At 47.9% G+C, this 17,470-nt stretch overlaps 2 protein-coding genes across 6 annotated transcripts in view; one reads left to right on the top strand and one right to left on the bottom strand.

The window, feature by feature from the left end:
- Nucleotides 1–14,669, bottom strand: part of LOC114852390 (mucin-2-like) — a 68,437-nt gene extending 53,768 nt beyond the window's left edge. Inside the window, exons 1-3 of one of the 3 annotated variants that reach the window (XM_055507546.1) lie at nt 14,569–14,621; nt 14,259–14,299; nt 9,987–12,431 (exon numbers count right to left, since the gene is read on the bottom strand). In XM_055507546.1, the coding sequence (XP_055363521.1) occupies nt 9,987–12,422 (2,436 nt within the window). In that variant the 5' untranslated portion in view covers nt 12,423–12,431; nt 14,259–14,299; nt 14,569–14,621. Of the gene's footprint in view, nt 1–8,066; nt 8,373–9,986; nt 12,432–14,258; nt 14,300–14,568 lie in introns of those variants that run through there. The other 2 variants (XM_029144738.3, XM_029144737.3) reach the window with 2 other exon arrangements.
- On the top strand, nt 658–13,293 carry LOC114852393 (lymphocyte-specific protein 1-like). Of its 3 annotated transcripts, none has more exons than XR_008694269.1 (14): nt 658–857; nt 3,799–3,933; nt 4,094–4,313; nt 4,486–4,604; nt 4,688–4,895; nt 5,173–5,271; nt 5,383–5,406; nt 5,481–5,516; nt 5,707–5,738; nt 5,847–5,931; nt 6,135–6,272; nt 6,378–6,485; nt 6,600–6,694; nt 13,073–13,293. XR_008694269.1 is itself a non-coding variant. In XM_055507547.1 (14 exons), the coding sequence occupies exons 1-14, from the start codon at nt 799–801 to the stop codon at nt 13,084–13,086; spliced, it is 1,344 nt and encodes a 447-aa protein (XP_055363522.1). In that variant the 5' UTR covers nt 659–798; the 3' UTR covers nt 13,087–13,293. The 3 variants fall into 3 exon arrangements, 2 of the variants coding, with proteins under 2 accessions (XP_055363522.1, XP_029000582.1); XM_055507547.1 differs by having other exon boundaries at nt 659–857; nt 4,721–4,895; nt 6,595–6,694; XM_029144749.3 differs by having other exon boundaries at nt 659–857; nt 6,595–6,694.
- Nucleotides 14,670–17,470: the final 2,801 nt, after the last annotated feature.

Here is a 17,470-nt window from a genome sequence, read left to right as displayed (position 1 = left end):
TATCAAAGCTGCTGTTGTGCTAAACTTTAGGGACCTTTTTGTTCAACAGTCACTGTGGAGCGCTGTGGGCGTGTTGCCGTAGAAACCATTTTGTGGAGTGTTTGTGGAGTGTTTGAAGCTCCCGTGGGACTCAATGTGTGTAAATCAGCGCTGGCTGGGATGCCTGGGTGACCTAATGCACATCTGTGTGCGTTGGACTGATGGTTTGTCTTTTGTGTCGAGTCGAGCGTCGGAGCACAAACAGTGAAGCAGCTGCTGCTCCTGAGCTCTTATGTCTTATTCATGGTGTGGGCAGTAACTGGATCCAACGTTCATACAAACTAGTCTCTGATCAGGTTCTGCTTCAGGTGTCTTTGCTCTCAGTCTCAGTCAGTTTTTCATCTTGGTTCTCACATACAAACATTTATAATTAGATTTGTTTTATAGTAGTGTGCCTGTAGCATTGTCACCTTTTCCTTTAGCAAAGAAGAAAAACCAACACTGAGCCCCTTTATTCATTATTCAGTAGGTTTGAACATCTCATTATCAACCGTCCGGTCACACATGCTAACATGGGGATTAATGCTTCAATGAAACACACATGGAGGGAGGAGAGAGAAGGAGAGAGCAAGAGAGAGAGAGAGAGAGAGAGAGAGAGAGCAACATGAGCTGCAGAGACAGAAGAAGAAAAAAGAGAGCAGCTGAAAGAAAAGGTCCAAGACGCCAAAACCAGCACATCTAGGACCGGGGGCTGGACACAACAAGCAGAACCAGCGCCCGGAGAGCGCTTTCTACAGAGCAGAAAGGGCCGAGTCCACCATGTCAGACTCCATCAGAAGAAGGAGCTCCAGCAGACAGATGCTGCAGAACCTGATCAGGTGAGAAGACACAGGATCCAGGTCGCAGAAAGTTGTTTCTGTAGAAACAGATCCACTTTTAATCACAGAGCAGGAATCGGTCCGATGCCGTCGTCGTGAATTACAGAACAGTGTTAGAAGGTCACTAAGTAGTAAACAGGTAGCAATGCTTATTTTAATATGTTGTTTAAATGAAGCATTTACTTTATTACTAAAATACAAAAGTCCGTCTGAGTGGAGCTCCTGTTCAGACGTTAACACTATATTACGTGACGTATATTTAGCGGTTATGTTAAACATGACTTTAAAAACATTTCGATACATTGTATGTTAAATATGACGCAACAACAACAATAGTGACATTGTTGGCATTTCACAAACTTGCGGTTCGGGTCCCACTGAGGGGACACAGGAATCATCATGAGGATTCCCACTGAGGCTCGTCACCGCGTTGATCGGAGTTCCCTTCAGGAAACATTGCTGTATTTTTTTCACTCATTCATTTCAATGACTTCTTTATAGCTGCAGTTCCTTAATGACCATGACATCATCTGGCTCAGTTCTGACCTTCTCCTGCTGAACCACACACACAAAGAAAATGCCAGGCCCCATTGCCTCATTGTGTAAATGGTGGAAAAAGTGATGTATGTCACACGGTTGCTCCATAACTTTCTCATTTCACATTTAGGGATTAGGCTAAGTGTTCCAGCAGAGCCTGGAGACACCGTAGACCCCAGAGGGCTCTGCAGCACTAACCCAGATCTGCTCCATGCTGTGCAGTGGAAAAAGGCTGCTGTTTACTGAATGAATGTATTCTGTCGTCATCTTTTTGGTCCAGATGCTCATTTCCTGGTTCTAGAGTCTAGATCTGACTTGTGCTGTAGTTAGTAGTTCCACCTTCTGCTTTGGACTTGAACAAACATTTTACTGATTGAACAGCACCCTTGCTTTGTATCTGTATGAACGAGAAGCGCTTCCTTTGCTACAGATGTCTGGTGCTTCCATGTCATTCATGTTTCCGTCAGTTTCAGTCTCTAATTTGACTAAAAAACTATCCACTTTGTTTGATTTGACATATGGAAGCAGTTGTAGCCACAGGAGACAGTGATGCATCAACTAATCACACTTTGCTTTGAACTGTTTTTGAGTAGTCTTAAAAAAAACAACATCTCTTATGCTTTTATGCTTTGTCTTTTCAGCAGAATTTAAAGAGCCCTTGACTTTTTTTTTCTTTTTAAATCAAAGTGTGCCGTCTACACTGCTCAGCTGTATTCTCAGAATCCACCTCATCGCCTGTGCACAATCCTAATGTGGCCTCACCGCTGCGGGTTACAGGGCGTGCTCCTTCCCACTGCTCCATTTGCTATTTATCTGAAATTTTCCCTAATGCAGTGTCACAGATTCAGTTAGTATTCTCAGCAATTTGTCATTACGGAGTGATGTTGGGTCCCGAAGCCAGACCCCTGATAAAGACCATCAGACCTGATCCCCACTCGAACCATGTCCTCCTAAAAACTCCTGGCTGAGAAGGTGACCCAGGCCTGTTACATGTTCGATGGATCCAGGCCGACCGTGCACCGTCTCTGGTCCAATGGGCCACTGACCACAGCCTGCTGGATTCCAGCGGCGCCACCAGTTCCAGTCCACAATGACCTCACTGATGCACACATTTCATGCACTGAGGTGTCGACATGTTGGGAAACGTGAATTATCTCTTGTACCGAGCTTACCCACCGGCTGCCAGAGCACAGACGAGTCGTCTGCATGTTTTATGTCGTCTTGTAACGAGAAGCAACGAACTCAAGGCTTCGGCCCAGTGTTGTTCCGCAACGATGAGGCAGTGTTGAGATCTCTACTAAATCCACCCGCTGCTGTTGCCAGCTATGGATTCCAGACACAGCGACACTAAGCGGGTTCCTGCCAAACAAGGCGGAGGTTGAAAAGATGAAGGGAAAACTCAGCTCAGACAACAAATGCAGAAACATGTTAATTAAACTAATCAGATGAATATTCTGAGGAAACACAGGGAGTTGAAGCATCAACTGGATGCACGTGTTGATCACCTTGTCCTGCAAACACGCACATGCTTCCTAGCACTGACTGATGGCCTGTTTGGACCGAGACGGGTCCAGTGGTACCGTCTCACTGCTTGTTGCTTGTTTGTGTAACAGTGACAAACCTGGCTCAGATTTTGGACCTGGAAAACTACAGGTTTCTGGTTTAAGGCTTTGATGTGGAAAAAAACTAAATCTCTGAAATTATCTTAAAACATCTAAAGGTTAATTAGAAAATGTGCAAATGCATTTTCTCAACGGTTTGTCTTCTGTTGTGTCTGGGCTGTGACAGGTCTTTGTACTGGGTTTTGACGTAGACCAGGTTTTAGTGGTTTTGAATGAGGGAGAGCAAATCAAAGCTTGGACTAAAGCTGGATATCACCTGTCTGACTCCTCGTCTGTCTTCTTCTTTAACTGCAGCAATGTTGTTTTCCTCCCACATTGTAGCCATTAAAACAGGATCCAACTTCTAATCAACTGAAAATGTGTATTCAACATGATGACATCACACCGGATGAAGGGTCTGCACTCGACCAGAGCTGAGCAGCTGGTTCTGTTTTCAGATGTGGATCGTGTCAAACTGACACGCGCTCAAACAGCTGAGTGAATATTTCCAGAGCCTGATTTTCTCCAGACTTTGATTAAGGTCTCGCTCCACCTTCCTTCCTGCTCCTCCATCTCTTTACCTCTGGCTCAGGCTCCACCAGATGTGCCTGGACAATATAAAGAGTTATTGTTATCGAGCCCGCTGGAAACGAAATCACCACAGAACGGAACAAATGAGCCCGTGGATTTTAAATGCTCATACACACGAGTCTGGCTTTGAATTCACTAAGCCTTTTACCATCGGTGGGTGGAGAAGCATGTGACACTGAGGGCTAATGGACAGGTGCTGCCGCTCGCTGCAGGGTCACGGCCCAGCGGAGTCGGGAGGATGCTGAGGAGGCGGAGCGGGAGCGACGGAGGCGGGCGAGGGAGAGGCCGAGGGACGAGGAGAGCTCCCCTGAAGCCCCCGAACGCAGCGAGCTGCCACGCGACACAGCGTGAGTATGAAGGCGCAGCTAAACGCTGCAGACCTTAAACAGTGTGTTTCTTCGCTTCCTGTCGCCTGCTGATTCACAGTCTGTCTCCCTCCCTTTTTGTGTGATACGCCGGTGGTTCGTTGTTTCTCAGGAAGGCCTTTCTCTGTCACTTGTTCCTCAGGTTTGATGATGATGTGAAGCCCTGCTCTTTGCTGGTCCTGGAGGAAGACGAGGGCTTCAGCGACTGGAGTCACCGTCACGAGCAGGAGGTGCCGGCTCGGTGCAGGGTCACGGAGCAGAGACCTGCAGAACCACAGTGGAAACCAGAGCTTGCAGAGAAGGAACGTCAGGAGGAGGATGAGCAGGAGGGACAGGAGCCGTCACAAAAACCCACAGAGGAGGTACGAAGCCCAACAAAGCCCAACATCACTGTTCACTGTTCTGCCTTTGTCTGATGAGGATTCCTGATCTTTCATTGGAACCTGGCTCATTCTTGAACTTGCTGGGGATTCCACAATGAACGTCTGACACTGTTGAGACGCTGTATCACAGCAGACGTCTGGTTTGTTTCAGGCGTCCACTGTCAGAAAGGGAGTCACAGCGTCGTTCAGCTCGTCCGTCTTCCTGCCGCAGGACAGCAGGACGTCCTACCTGGTGGCAGGGACCATGAGTCCGGGCTGTGTGACACAGAGGTTTGTGCTTCTTTGGTTTATTATCTCGGCATATTTACAGGACCGCGTCTGACCCACACTGTCCTGATGTGTTGTGGATGCAGTCAACAATCAATTGACCCCATTCGCCACCACAGTGGACGGGCCTGCAGAGAGGAGGAGCAGGAGGAGCAGGAGGAGCAGGAGGAGCAGGAGGAGACGAAGGCCGCGCAGATTCCTGAAGAGGAGGAGGATCCAAAACACAGCTTCACACACAAACAGGCGGACGTCTGTCTCAAGAGGGAGACGGAGAGAGAGGAGGAATCCATGATGGTGAGAGCCGAACTAAGCACACATTCCCTTATAAAGTAGATCTGAAACTAATAAATATGGCGATTTACAACAGCACTGATGTAACAAGTTCCAGCCCCTGGTACCAACAACCATCTCAATAAACAAACCTAATTTTTCTGTTTAGTGCTAACAGAAGGGATCAGTTGTTTCGTTGTTCACATCCAGCTGAGGAGCTTGAGCTTGATTCTGACAGAGACTCCGCTCATCATCTATAACTGATACTGAAGCCTGATTGTTGACATGTTTGTTGTGTTAGCGATCAACGGAAAACGGAGGCGGGAGGACTGAGGACAGCGAAGCATCTGCAGCTCCTGTGCTCGGCAGCAGCTATGGCCCCATGAGCCCAACATTCAAGGTGCCTCAGAAACCAGGACGTAGCCTGACGCGTTCAAAGACCGATGTCATGCTGTAACAGATGCCATAATGTCATGCTGTTGTTGTTGTTTCACGCTTCCTGCTGTTCCAGAAACTCCTCATCCAGTTTTACCCAGTAAGTACTGAATCAAGCCTGTGGCCGAAAAAACCTGGTGCCTGTGTCTCAGCCCACACTGTGTTTTCTTACAGGATGAAGTGAACAGCAGAGTCTCAGAGAAATGCACGGTGAGTTTGACCACAGGCGACGCCAGGGTCAAAGGTCAGCAGCTGCCTACACTGCCCAAATAACTGCCTCAGAGTCTGGTAGTGTTGAAGGGATGATATTCATTACTCTCAGCTCTGTGGGGGGTCAAAGATGCTTTGGTTCAAGTCGGCCTCTCACTGGAGAGTTTTAATCCCTGATTGTTTTCCTCAGATCATGGAGAGAACCGAGTCTCTGAGGAGAAGGTGAGTCTGTGTTGGGTGGGTGAGTGGGTGAGTCTAAGATAGAAGGAATGTCACCAGGTCCAGCGGGAGCTTCATTGTGACTCATGTGACCATTCATTCCCTGGGAAGCACCAACAGTCCGAAGAAGACGCCTCCACCTGTGGCTGTCGCCAAGATCGACAAGAAGCTGGAGCAGTACACACAAGCCCTGGAGGTAAAGTCAGGTAGACGCTCGCCAGCAGCCTCGTCTCAGAGGAGACTCGCGTTTTAGCTGCGGTTAGTTACAAAACATTCTAAAAATGCAGGAATTTGTTTCAAGATCGTGTGAATTAGTTCCATCTGCACAGACCCGTAAACACTTCATTTCCTACTGTGTTCCTTGTAACAGCGTCATTGAGTCTCACTGCTTTAACAAAGGTCTCCACTAAGGAGGGAAGGTCCGGCTGCCCGGCGCTCACGGACCTGACGGGCCCCGCTGAGCCCGTCGCCTTCAAGAAGAACCTGTTTGAGGCCAGAGACGCTGCGAACCAAAACGTCTCAGCTTCATCCTTCAAGGTTGTGGCTTGTTATAAATGAACCCTTTCAGAGCAAACGTTAACTTTCACTGTGACCAGTGTCTGAAGTGTCTGGCGCCTGCTGACGTTTAGCCTCTTCCATCAGGAGGCAGACGGTTTGAAAGTGGCCGTGGCCGATCTCATCAATCAGTGGGTGAGAGGAGGTGAAGATGGGAGCGGGTGCTGCAACCCCAAAGCAGCAGCAAGCGCTAGGGTAGCTCATCCAAAACAGCTCTGTCCTTCTGCCTGAGCCAGGGCTGGTGCACAGCGCCACCTGCTGGGCTGAAACCAGATATGTTGACCTGCCTTTATCCTCGTTTCAGGACAGCTCCACTGCTAAGAAGTACAGGTTCGTGGTGACGGGTCACAGCAAGTATGAGAAGGTTTCTGTCGACGGCTGTGAGGACGCGAGCTGTCAGGCAGGTGAGGCTGGCGTTACCATGGAGACGACTGACAAGTTGGCCTGCATTTGTTTATTAGCATTTACAGAACGAAGAAACAGCTGTGAAGCCTCGTTACATACACTTTAGTTGTTAAACTAACTGATTAAATCACATAGTGATAAAAAAATACGAGACACAGACGTCAATCAGCTTTATGCTTTGTGAAGAATCACACAGGAAGCACCAAGTTACAGGCCTCAGCATCATCAATGGGCTCAAACTAATTCCACATCGATTTAAAACCAGCTTAAATAATAAGGAACATGCTAACATCTCCTACGACAACAGCAAAACTGAAGCTGTGACATTTCTTATAGCTGATCTCTGTCCTTCATCATTCACTATAACAATCCAGCAGAACAGAGCTGGTCTTTACCCGTTGCTCATTATACCCACATCAGGAAGCTAATAAAATACTACAGGTATACACAGCGAGACCAGGAAGGAGCTGTCGTTATGGTGATGTTTATTTTGTCCATTGCCTCTAATGCAGCAGCAGTTGTTCCTTCCAGACCTGGACGAGCTCATGTTTCTGTCTGTTCTCTCGTTCTTCTTCCTCGCTCCATCTGCCCTGTTGCCTCAGGAATGTATAAGCTCCTGTTACTCAAATTAGATCCGGCGAACGCTAAAGCTTTGGTTTAGAAAAATAGAAAAGCGAAGAGCACAACAAAAGCAGCTTCTCAGCGTATCTACAGCAGATGCCTCAGCTCTGCGGTGCTATGATGTGGGAGGTGGAGCCGGTCTGGGCTCAACTCAACGAAATGAAAACCTCCGTCAGTCAGTCAAGACAAAACATCTGGTGCAGTGGATCTGTTTTCTCAAGTCTGAGTTTAAATATCTGAAACATTCTGAAATCCTCGTCAAAGTTTCGCATCTCACTTTCATCTTCTCCCTCTAAATGGATGGAATAACGTTCATCCACACAGAACGTCACCATCAGTTCCTGCGGTCCTTCTGGACCCGAACCCTCTGGCTGTTCTGTTGAAGTCCTTCAGCTCCTCGTCCTGAGTTTTGCGTTTCATCAGCCCCCGTTCAAAAGCCGCTGCTATCTTTGTGAGCGGCTTCTCGGCTGCCTCTTTGAGTTTCCTGGCGTCGAAGCGGGGGCTGTACAGCAGAATGGGCAGGCGGTTGACAAAGGAGGGGACCTCTGCCTGCTTCTCGTTGGGAGTCTGTTTCTGCTCCGTCTCTTTCTTGCTGCTGTTGATCTGCTGCATGATTCTCTCCTTGGTGGAGAACATCTGAAAGAGGAGGGCGTCCCACATCTTCAGGGCCTTGGGGCCGTCCTTGTCCATAACCATCTCTTGTTCAGCACCTTGGTTTGGTGACGGCTTCTCGCCGGCGTCGGTTCTGACCTCAGGCTCGGGAAACGTCAGCTCCTCCGGCTCCACAACCATGTGCTTTTTGAGGCGCGTCCATCCGCTGAGCTTCCCCTTGAGGCCTTTGGGCTTCTGTGCTGCCTTTGGCTCAGCCGATTGAGCAGCTGCTGCCTTCCTGTCAACAGTTGAAGATGCAGGTGATGTCAGTGACTTCGTGGAGGGCCCGACTGCCGGCGCTGCTGTCGGTGCTGCTTTGGTCTTCTTGCCTTTGAGTCCAGTGTTTGGCAGAGATGGCGGTGACGTTCCTCCGTTTGGGGACGGAGCTTTGACTGACTCTGAGGCCTGAGGCAGAGAGGCAGGAGTGGCAGAATCAGTTACTACGGACGGAGTCATGACAGAATCTGCAGCTTGATTCGAAGGGGACCTGTTTCCTAGTGGTGGCTCTGGCGGCAGCTGATCTTTACTGGCATGCGAGCTAGTCCTGAGCGGATCTGGGGCAGAAACTATTGGATCCATTTTTACGACTGGAGGTTGGGGTTCTACCTGCTGAGTTGAAGCTTTCGCTTTTAGAGAAGGTTCACTGGTTGAATGGGCCGACTGGGTGGAGGTGCTAGACCTGGTGTTAACTGAGGAAGCTTCTTCCTCTGTCCTGGACTTTGGCCCTAGGTTGTTTTTAACCTGTTGTTTAGGGGAAAACACTTTAACATCAGCTGGAGGACCTAATTCTGCTTTTGAGTCTGTCTTTCCGGAGGGTGTGTTATTCTGAATGGGAGGCTCTAACTGCTTGTTCTTAACGACGGGGGAAGCTTTTACTGCTGTAGTATGACGGACTGTAGGACTGTGGAGGGACTGAGCTGAGGTTGGACTGTAGCGCTGTGTAGGCATGTTGCACACTGGCTCTGGAAGAGGAGAGGCTCTGGTTACAGTCCAAGGTTTAGTGACTGTTTGGGGGCTAAGTGAGGCTTTAAAATCAGGGATGGGCTGAATATGTTTGGGGACGTGAGTATTTATAGCAGCCTGGTTATTTATAGCTGCAGGATTTACAGTTTGTGTGTTACCTCCATCTAAATGTTGTGGGAACTGTCGGACTTTATCTTGAGAACTTACACCTGCAGAGGTTTGAACAGACGACATGATTGGATCGACAGACGTGTGACCAGCGGACTTTGAGGGATCGACGGTGGCTGGTGGGACAAATGGAGGCTGTTCACTCAGAACATGTGTTTCGCCTGGTCTTTGCTGAGTTTGATCGTTTAGTTTACATTTAGAACCTCGTTTGTCTGAGCTCAAATGAGGGCTCGTGGATGTGACGCGCTTCGCAGTCGGACTCGTCGCTACCGGATCGGTCGTCAGAGGCTTGACGTGTTCTGCGAGCGCGTTGTGCAGACTGTTCTGACTGAGTATCGCTGCAGTTTGTGCAGCAGGTTTGTTGTGTCGAGTCACGTCTGGTACAGGAGAGAGCGCATTGTAACAACGGGGAAGAGGTTCTGCCTGAGTTCTACCCGTCACGCTCTCTTCTGGGTTTACTGACAGGCTCTTATTACTATGAATATGAGCTGGATGTCTGCTTCCTGTGTGTGCTTGGCTCAACACGACTCTATCTTTAGCGCAGGGGTTAAGAGTATTAACATCTACTGTAGCTCTGCTCGCGTTTGCTTCGTAATTTGCTTGTTGGAGAACTTGGCCAATGGATCCAACGATGTTCAGAGTGTTTGCTAACGCGCTTTTGCTGAGTTCTAGTGGTTCTTTTGGTGTGTTCAATACGGTTGACATTTCTGATTTGCTGGACAATGCTGGGACTTTGGTTTCTGTCTTAGGGTCACCCGGTGGTGTGGCGTTTACACCTGCGGGTGTTTGAGGAGACTTTAATAACGCACTGCCAATTACAGGAGCGTAGAACTTATTTTTGGTTCCTGGACTGTGGCTTTTAGTATATTCGGTGCTTTGCTCTGTGCACATTCTGGACTGTGCTAAACACACACAAGCTGAGGCGGCCTCTTTGGGCAGTGCTGAGCCTGTTGCTGCAATAACTGCTTTAGACTGTTTAGTCGCAGCCACAGAGGACAAAGCAGTGGCAGTGTCTGGATCAGTGGTGACTAGTGGTTTTCCCACAGTGACGGCGCCATTAAAGCTCCCTGAAAACTGAGGACTTCTGTCGTTGGCTACTACGCCAACAGTTTGGTACGACTGAGCGAAGCCTGGCTCTGTTTGTCCTGACTGGTTGTTGATTTCTACCTTTAGAGGCACATCTATCCTTTTTGCTCTGTGCTGTGTTTCTGTGTTCGACTCTACTTTAGCAGGGGGGGGCGGGGAGCCAGGCGGGCCTCTGATATCTGCCGGGCCTGTAGCCGTGTTTGCTGCTGCCCCTTCATAAAACAGTGGCGTTCTTAGTGTGTGCACCTCACCTGCTTTAGGGACTGGAGCCTCAGAGTATGAGGCTTTTGTGGGTTGTTGCACTGTTTTCTGTGCGAAGCCGAGAGGAAGCTCAAGTTTTACTGTGTCCATGCTGGACCATTTACGTGCTTGTATTCCAATGTTGTGAGATTCATACTGACTTTCTTCTGACGCGTCTTTGCTACATGAGAGCATCTGCTCCGCTGAATGTTCTGAAGCCGTTGGTAAGCTGTGAGCAGCAGGAGCCTCGTCTGAAGACGAAGGGTCCTGAAATCCGTTGAGCTGCGTTTGTTCGGTGGGGGTGTCATCGAGCCTGGGGGGCACAGGGCTGCTGCAGCTTGTCCTGATGCCTCCATAGGCAACATACTCAGCTGGAGTGAGCCCGTAATATGTGGAGCGTGATTTGGGTTTTGAGGTCGCTAATGACATTTGATTCTCCAGTAGTGAACTCAAAGACTTGCGTGCGTCCAACACTGGAGGATGATATGTAGCTGACAGGGGGGTCGGAGACACTGGTGCACGGTTCACATTTGAGGAGAGAAACATCGGAAGCTTTGGCAGCAAAGACTCTTCGCTTTCTGCAAACAGCTGCGATTTTAGTTTTGGGGCAACGAGTTGTTTTTGGGTTGGATTGCAGACAGCTGAGTCAGTGTCACTGTGATGGTTCAACTCAGTGAAAGCGAAGCTTAGATTTGGAGTTTTCCTGTAACCAGCTTGAATCCCTCTGTCTCTCTGGTAATAAGCAGCTGGTTTGATGGAAGGGATGTGGTTACCATCACTTGACTTTGGCTCTTCTCTGGAAACAGCAGCCGTGCTTGTCCTGACAGTTTCAATTCCTTTTGTTTGCTGTGAAGCCTCATTAAAAACAGCAGCAGAGTGTAATGGTTGGGTTAATGGAGGACCTGAAGCAAATAAAAGCGGGTTAGGTTTGGAGATTTCAAAAACAGGAGTGGACACTCGGGCTGGTGTGTAAGAAGGAGTCTTGGGTCGCCCACTCTGTGTCCTGGAAGGAGACAGCATCTGATCCTTGTAGGCAGCAGAGAAGGAAGCTCCCTGGTAGCCTGGGTTCATGGCTGTGAGGTTCTGGATGGAAGGAGGCTTAGAAATCTCGTAGAATGTTGCCTTTGAAGTGTAAATCCTGGTTTGGAGGGTGTCATTTGACTCCCTAACTGCTTCAACTAGTGATATTTTCGAGGCACTTATCTCAGAGGACACAAAGTGGCCATTACTGGTGGGTCTTTGAGTCCAGGTCCATGTCTGGCTCTGAGAGATGTCCTTGGTGTTTTTCTCCCTAGGGCTGGGGATAAAAGCTTGCGTCTGACGATTAGAAAGTGATAGCAGCACTGGAACTGGGGGAACGTCTGCAACTTGATCAGGTGCGAGGCCTGGGCCACATTTGGGGGCAGCTGGGGATAGGGTCAAGCTGTGCGTTGATATCTTAGGGGAGGAAGGGACAGTTAAGGCTGACGTGTGAAAATGGGGGCGTATATTTGCATTTAAAGCAGGAGGAGGAGGAGGAGGAGGAAGAGGAGGAGGAGGTGGAACCTGCTCGGGTGGTGATGGAACCAAAGGCGGCATTGTGAAGGGAACAGTATCATCATCGAATAGAATAGAGGAACACTCGTAAAGTGGCGCTATCTGCTCCTCACATGTGCCGATCGGGCCTTTGTAGGATTTACTGGGAAATCTGTTGGTTTGGGCACAGGGAGGGTTGATGAATGCAGACTGGTCGTAACGGTTGGCGATGAAGGCCGAGTCCGGTGTCCTTGGGGGGCTGGACTGGTCACTGTGCTCAAGGTCCGTGCTCGCTTCGTTGACGGGCGACAAGCACGAGCGGAAGGGGACGGGCGTCTGGGAGAGGCTGCCTTTCTTCTTGGCTCTCTTTTTCTTCAGTTTCTGAAGCCTCGCATTGTCCTTGCCCGGTTTTGGCAGTAAGGGCGGAGGATATTGCTGACAAAGGTCAGAGTCCAGCCCGTTATAGTCGAGTTCCATCAGCATTTCAGGCTCCTGAAAGACAGCACATCTCAGAAGGTTTAACTTGGCTACAATGAATGAGCTACAGCATCACTAGACATCTGTCAGGTTCTATTATATGTGTGATGGCAAGCGTTTATTTGTAACTAATACAATAGCTAGATATCTGAGGCAAGACCACATTTACTTCTGTGGCTCAGAAACCAATACATTAAGAATCCAGAGCTTCTCAGTCACTAAGCAGCTGAAGATGTGAAGCTTTAACATCAGCTATGTCTGCATCATTTTTACAGCATTTCTGTATGATCCATGTTTGATTTGATTTGATCAGTTTATTGTGAAAATTTACCTCACACACACAATAAAAAAGTATATACTGTAGAAAAAAAAGAAAACAAATTGCTAACACCAATAAAAAACCAGACCAATAAAAAAATGTAGGAGTAGGAAGAGGTATAGACTTATTTAATCCTACCCCATGTGCTTCATAGTCTGTAGTCTGTTACATCCATATCATATTATATACATACATACATACATACATACATACATACAACATATTTATACATTTATTTATTTATACACACAATTACAACCCCACATAATCATATTCTCATATATAAATACTGTATAAATATACTGTAATTTATTTCTTATTTTTCCTTTCTTTTCAGCTGGACTGTTCTGAGGATTTGTGAAACGCTGTAGAAGCTTGGAACGTTTGATGCGGCACATTTATATTGTTGTTGTTTTTTCTATTTCCATTTTTTTCATGTGGGAAACTATTTTAACAGTAACCACAGGAGGAAGTGATTGTGCTTTATTTTGTGAGTAAAATCTGCAGCTTTACTCCAGCAGTAGATTTTGTTAAAAAAAATAAATTTAAATGCTTGGTGTTCGTCTCTCATTATCATTTACTGACCCGGTTCTGAGGTGAAGTGTCTGAACTCTTCTCCTAAAGATGCTGCACGGCTACAAGAAGTGTCACTATTAGAAATAGAAAGGAATGCAAACGTGTCGCTTATGTCCTGGCTGATCTGAGATGATGACAACCTATTTATGAAAATAGTCCCTGAAGGAGACTGTGGGATTTAAAAATGACCTCTGCAGGAAATAAAAGTAAAGCAGAGGGAGGACGACAGACGCTTGAGAGGTGGTGACAAGGTTTGTGCGGGGACGTTAGCATTTAGCTAATGACTGACCTCACAAGCCATCAACACAGGGGTCAAAGGTCAAAAGACACAAAAAACTGACAATAAATATCAAACATTGAGAAACATTTTGGGATATGCTTGTGAGTAAAACATAACACATAACTAAAGGTCGGTTTGGTGACAGCTGTTTGCATCAGTTTTTGTGGAGTTGCTCCGTCTTTCTGCGACACTACAAAGGTCTCTGGCCTAATTTTAGCGGCATCCTGACACTGAGCACCTGCTGCCTGATGTCCTCCACTCACAGGCAGCTTCAGTCTAAGGCACACTTCTCACTCTTTAGTCTGGTCCAACAGGACGCCTGTAGCTGTTATTCTACCGGTGAGCGCCTGTTTGGTTAGAAGCATGGAGGCTGCAGCTGTGATGTGACTGGAGTTCTCCTCCTTTAGATATTTGCCTGGTTCTGAGCAAATGTTGAACAGGAATCTCCCACTGACACATGAGCCGAGCCCCTTTTAAGGCTCTGGGCTTGGACGTGTGGGAGGCTCAGTCTGCAGCAGTTCAGAGCATAGTGTAAGTTTAGCTTTGGGATAAAATTGTGCCATGACCTCAATCCATGCAGCTAACGACCAGATTAGACTAAAAGGAGCCAGTTCTTGGGTTAATTCGTGTATTGTCAGTTTGCTTCCTAATGAGCAGAAGCACTTACTTGAAGACAATTCAGGTCTTGATCGTGCTTTGCTCAACAGGCTGCAAAGCAAACAAAAGCTCAGTGTAAAACTGACAATCCTTTTAGGAGCTAAGAGGCTAGAAACTGTGATCCGTGTGCTGATGAGGCAGGTGACTCACACGGACTCATGCTCTTCTTGTTATTTAGCAATTAAGTTTGCAGATTGAGCCTCTGGTGAATTTCTGCATCATGCATTTAAGATTATGTTTCGTGCACATGCTACAATCTCATGCTGCAGGTTTGCTCCTGATCAGCAGGTCAGGAATGTGCTGCACTTTCATTGGTTTACCTTGGGCGAGCGGCCGTCGGGACAAACTGCCCTCTGCTTGTTAATCCCAGACCCGAGTGAACTGGAGCCTTAGAGAGCCAGTCACAGCGTACACGATCGCTCCAAAAATAAAACCCTCGTCTTCAGTGTGTGTTGCAAGGGCAGCTGGGGGTTTCCAGGCCACCTGAGATGGCTGAGGTGCAGCCCCTACCGGCAGCCGGCAGCTACCTGGAGGGAGGTGACCGTCCCCAGGGAGGGAGGGGAGACAACAGCCACTCAGCTGGAGCGGGAACTGTCCTTCATCCAGGTTCATCAAGGCTTTAAATGTAAATGTGCCAGATGTGTTTTGATCATGTAAAAAAACACGACAAATGTGTTAATAACTAAAATAACTATGTTCCTGTCTACGCAGAGAAAGACCTCACCTGAAGCTGGTCATCATTAAACCATCAAACTCATCCATCGATCAGCCTCATCCATTGATCAGACTCATCAGACCATCCATCCATCCATCCATCCATCCATCCATCCATCCATCCATCCATCCATCCATCCATCCATCCATCCATCCATCAGACTATCACGCTCACAGTATGATGAGTGAGGGACAAACAGCCAGAGGAGTGTTCAGAGTTTTAGCTAGATTATTATAATGATGATGATGATGATGATGATGATGATGATGATGATGATGATGATGATGATGATGATGATGATGATGATGATGATGATGATGTACTTTTTAAAATTTCAGGGTCTGATTAAAAACCTCTTTGTATGTAAAACTTGTTTCCAACCACGCACAGTTGTATAGTTACATTCTGTAGCTAGATTAACACCTTCTTAAATCTGAGGGAACCTGTGGAAGTGGAGGTTCCTCACTACTACTACGTATAAGACCCGGACATAAACAGCTTCTTTGCAATCACTGGCGAAAACGTTCATTCTGGTGATGGTGGGAGCATCTTAGATTATCACATTACACCAGAGACTATAATGGCTCCTACCTTTAATAGCCATTTCAATCCTATAAGTCTCAACACAATACTGTAAATGCTTTGTATCACCACCAAATGCCCGGTGAGAGACTCACTGCTCAGCTGATGACAAACATGTCTCACTACCAGCCCCTGTGAACAAAACAGCTGTTCACAAGCAGGCTGTGCTGTGATCCAGCTGAATCCAGCTCCGGAAAACATCCAGGCTGGTTTCATCTGTCGGCTTCATGCTGCATTTAAGTAGATGACTCATGGGCAGAACCATTGTCCTGACGACAGGTATCGCTCCAGAACCTGCTGGTCCACAGGTGAAACACAAGCAGAACAGCTTTTTGAGCTGTTGTAGTGATTAATGCCTGATGAAATCTACTTTAATTTTCTTCACAGGCTTGACTTCAAACAGCCCAATGTGGAACAAACTTCCTTTAACATCTGTGAGGCTCTTCCCACGTTCTCTCCACCGTGGACCAGCACAGTGGGTACAGTAGTATACAGACCCTCCCACTTCCTACTGAACCAGACGGAACCGGACTGAATCAACCTGCTCACACTACCTCGCACTGTGCATCTCTGGAGAGATCTGCTTCCTGTCCCCTTCTATGCTTGTTCTATTATTGTGCTGCTCTGGACTGACGGGCTGGTTAATGAAGTGGCTGGTGGTCCGTCCATTGTCTGGATGCCAGGCTGATGTGTAACCCCCCTCTCAGCCTTCTATGGCTGTAAATTTAGCAGCAGATGCTCCTCAGCTGCTCCTTTCCAGAACCTGAACCCTCCTCTTCCATCCGCACTATGTCACCTATCTCCTTCTCCAGGGTCAGGGCTGCCCCCCCCCCTTCCTCTCCCCCACCTTGTCCACACAAAACAGACACACACACACACACACACACCTCGCACGCCAGCCAATAAGGGCCTGATGAGCTCAAGTATCAGTATAACACAAGGACTTGTTCTGTGAGCGGAGGCTGCCCATTCTTCATCGTCCGAGGAGCTTCTCTTCTGCTCTGAGGTAAGTCATCCACAGACCGACGGACTGAAGTCACTCGTTCCTCCACATAGCAGGTTTTTGTTTGTTGCCTCTTTTAGCGGATGCTTGTTGGTTTTGGCTGTGTTGGAGGGAAGCCATCGTCATGACTCCTTCGCAGGCTGTAACTTGTGTGGTTTATGTTTGAGGTGTCTAATCACGGATACAAACAGTAGAATGACGAGAATAAAAGGAGGAGGACAGATGTTAAAGCAGAGTCAGGTCGTGTTCAGTGAAATCGTCCCGTTTAAGTTTTACCTATTTAGAATCGTCTTTGTGACCATTTAACAACAACAGTTGATGTGAATCCTTAAAGTAAAACAACCTCAACACAATGTGGACGTTTCATGGATGCATGTGTGATGAGGTGTGAGGCCGTCAAACGCTGTTCGGACTCATCCGATCGAGCTCGACATCGGTCTGATCCACCGATCGGCTAAGGATGTGGCTCCCTGTCTGCTGCCTCACCTGCTCCATCACTCTTCTTCTACTGGAGCTTCTACTCCAGGGCCACGTTTTTCTCATGGAACGCCGCGTTCACTAAATATACAGCGTGCTGAAGTGTCGGTATGTGCCGAGCGTCTGTTGGACACGCGGAGGTGAGGCCGCTGCCGGCTGTAAGTCGATCAAAGGGCTCAATTGCTGATTGGATGGTTGAGGTCAGTGGATCCTCCCACTGGACCAAGCTCAGGGATTAAAGCAGCTATTTGGTTCCTCAGCTGATGGATGGAAATCTGACCCAGAGCTAATCCTCCGAGTCCCCTGCAGCTGTGCCCACCACCGAGTGCGAAGGAGTCATCCAAAGACACTTTATATATATCGAGTATGATATAGTCACACATAGAATAAATCCTCCCACTGGGTCCTCGTCCGCTTTTGGAAGAGAGCGCATGTTTGCATGTGA

The sequence above is a fragment of the Betta splendens genome, chromosome 3, assembly GCF_900634795.4.
Source record: "Betta splendens chromosome 3, fBetSpl5.4, whole genome shotgun sequence".
Classification (NCBI taxonomy): domain Eukaryota; kingdom Metazoa; phylum Chordata; class Actinopteri; order Anabantiformes; family Osphronemidae; genus Betta; species Betta splendens.
This window is presented reverse-complemented; position numbering and strand designations above follow the sequence as displayed.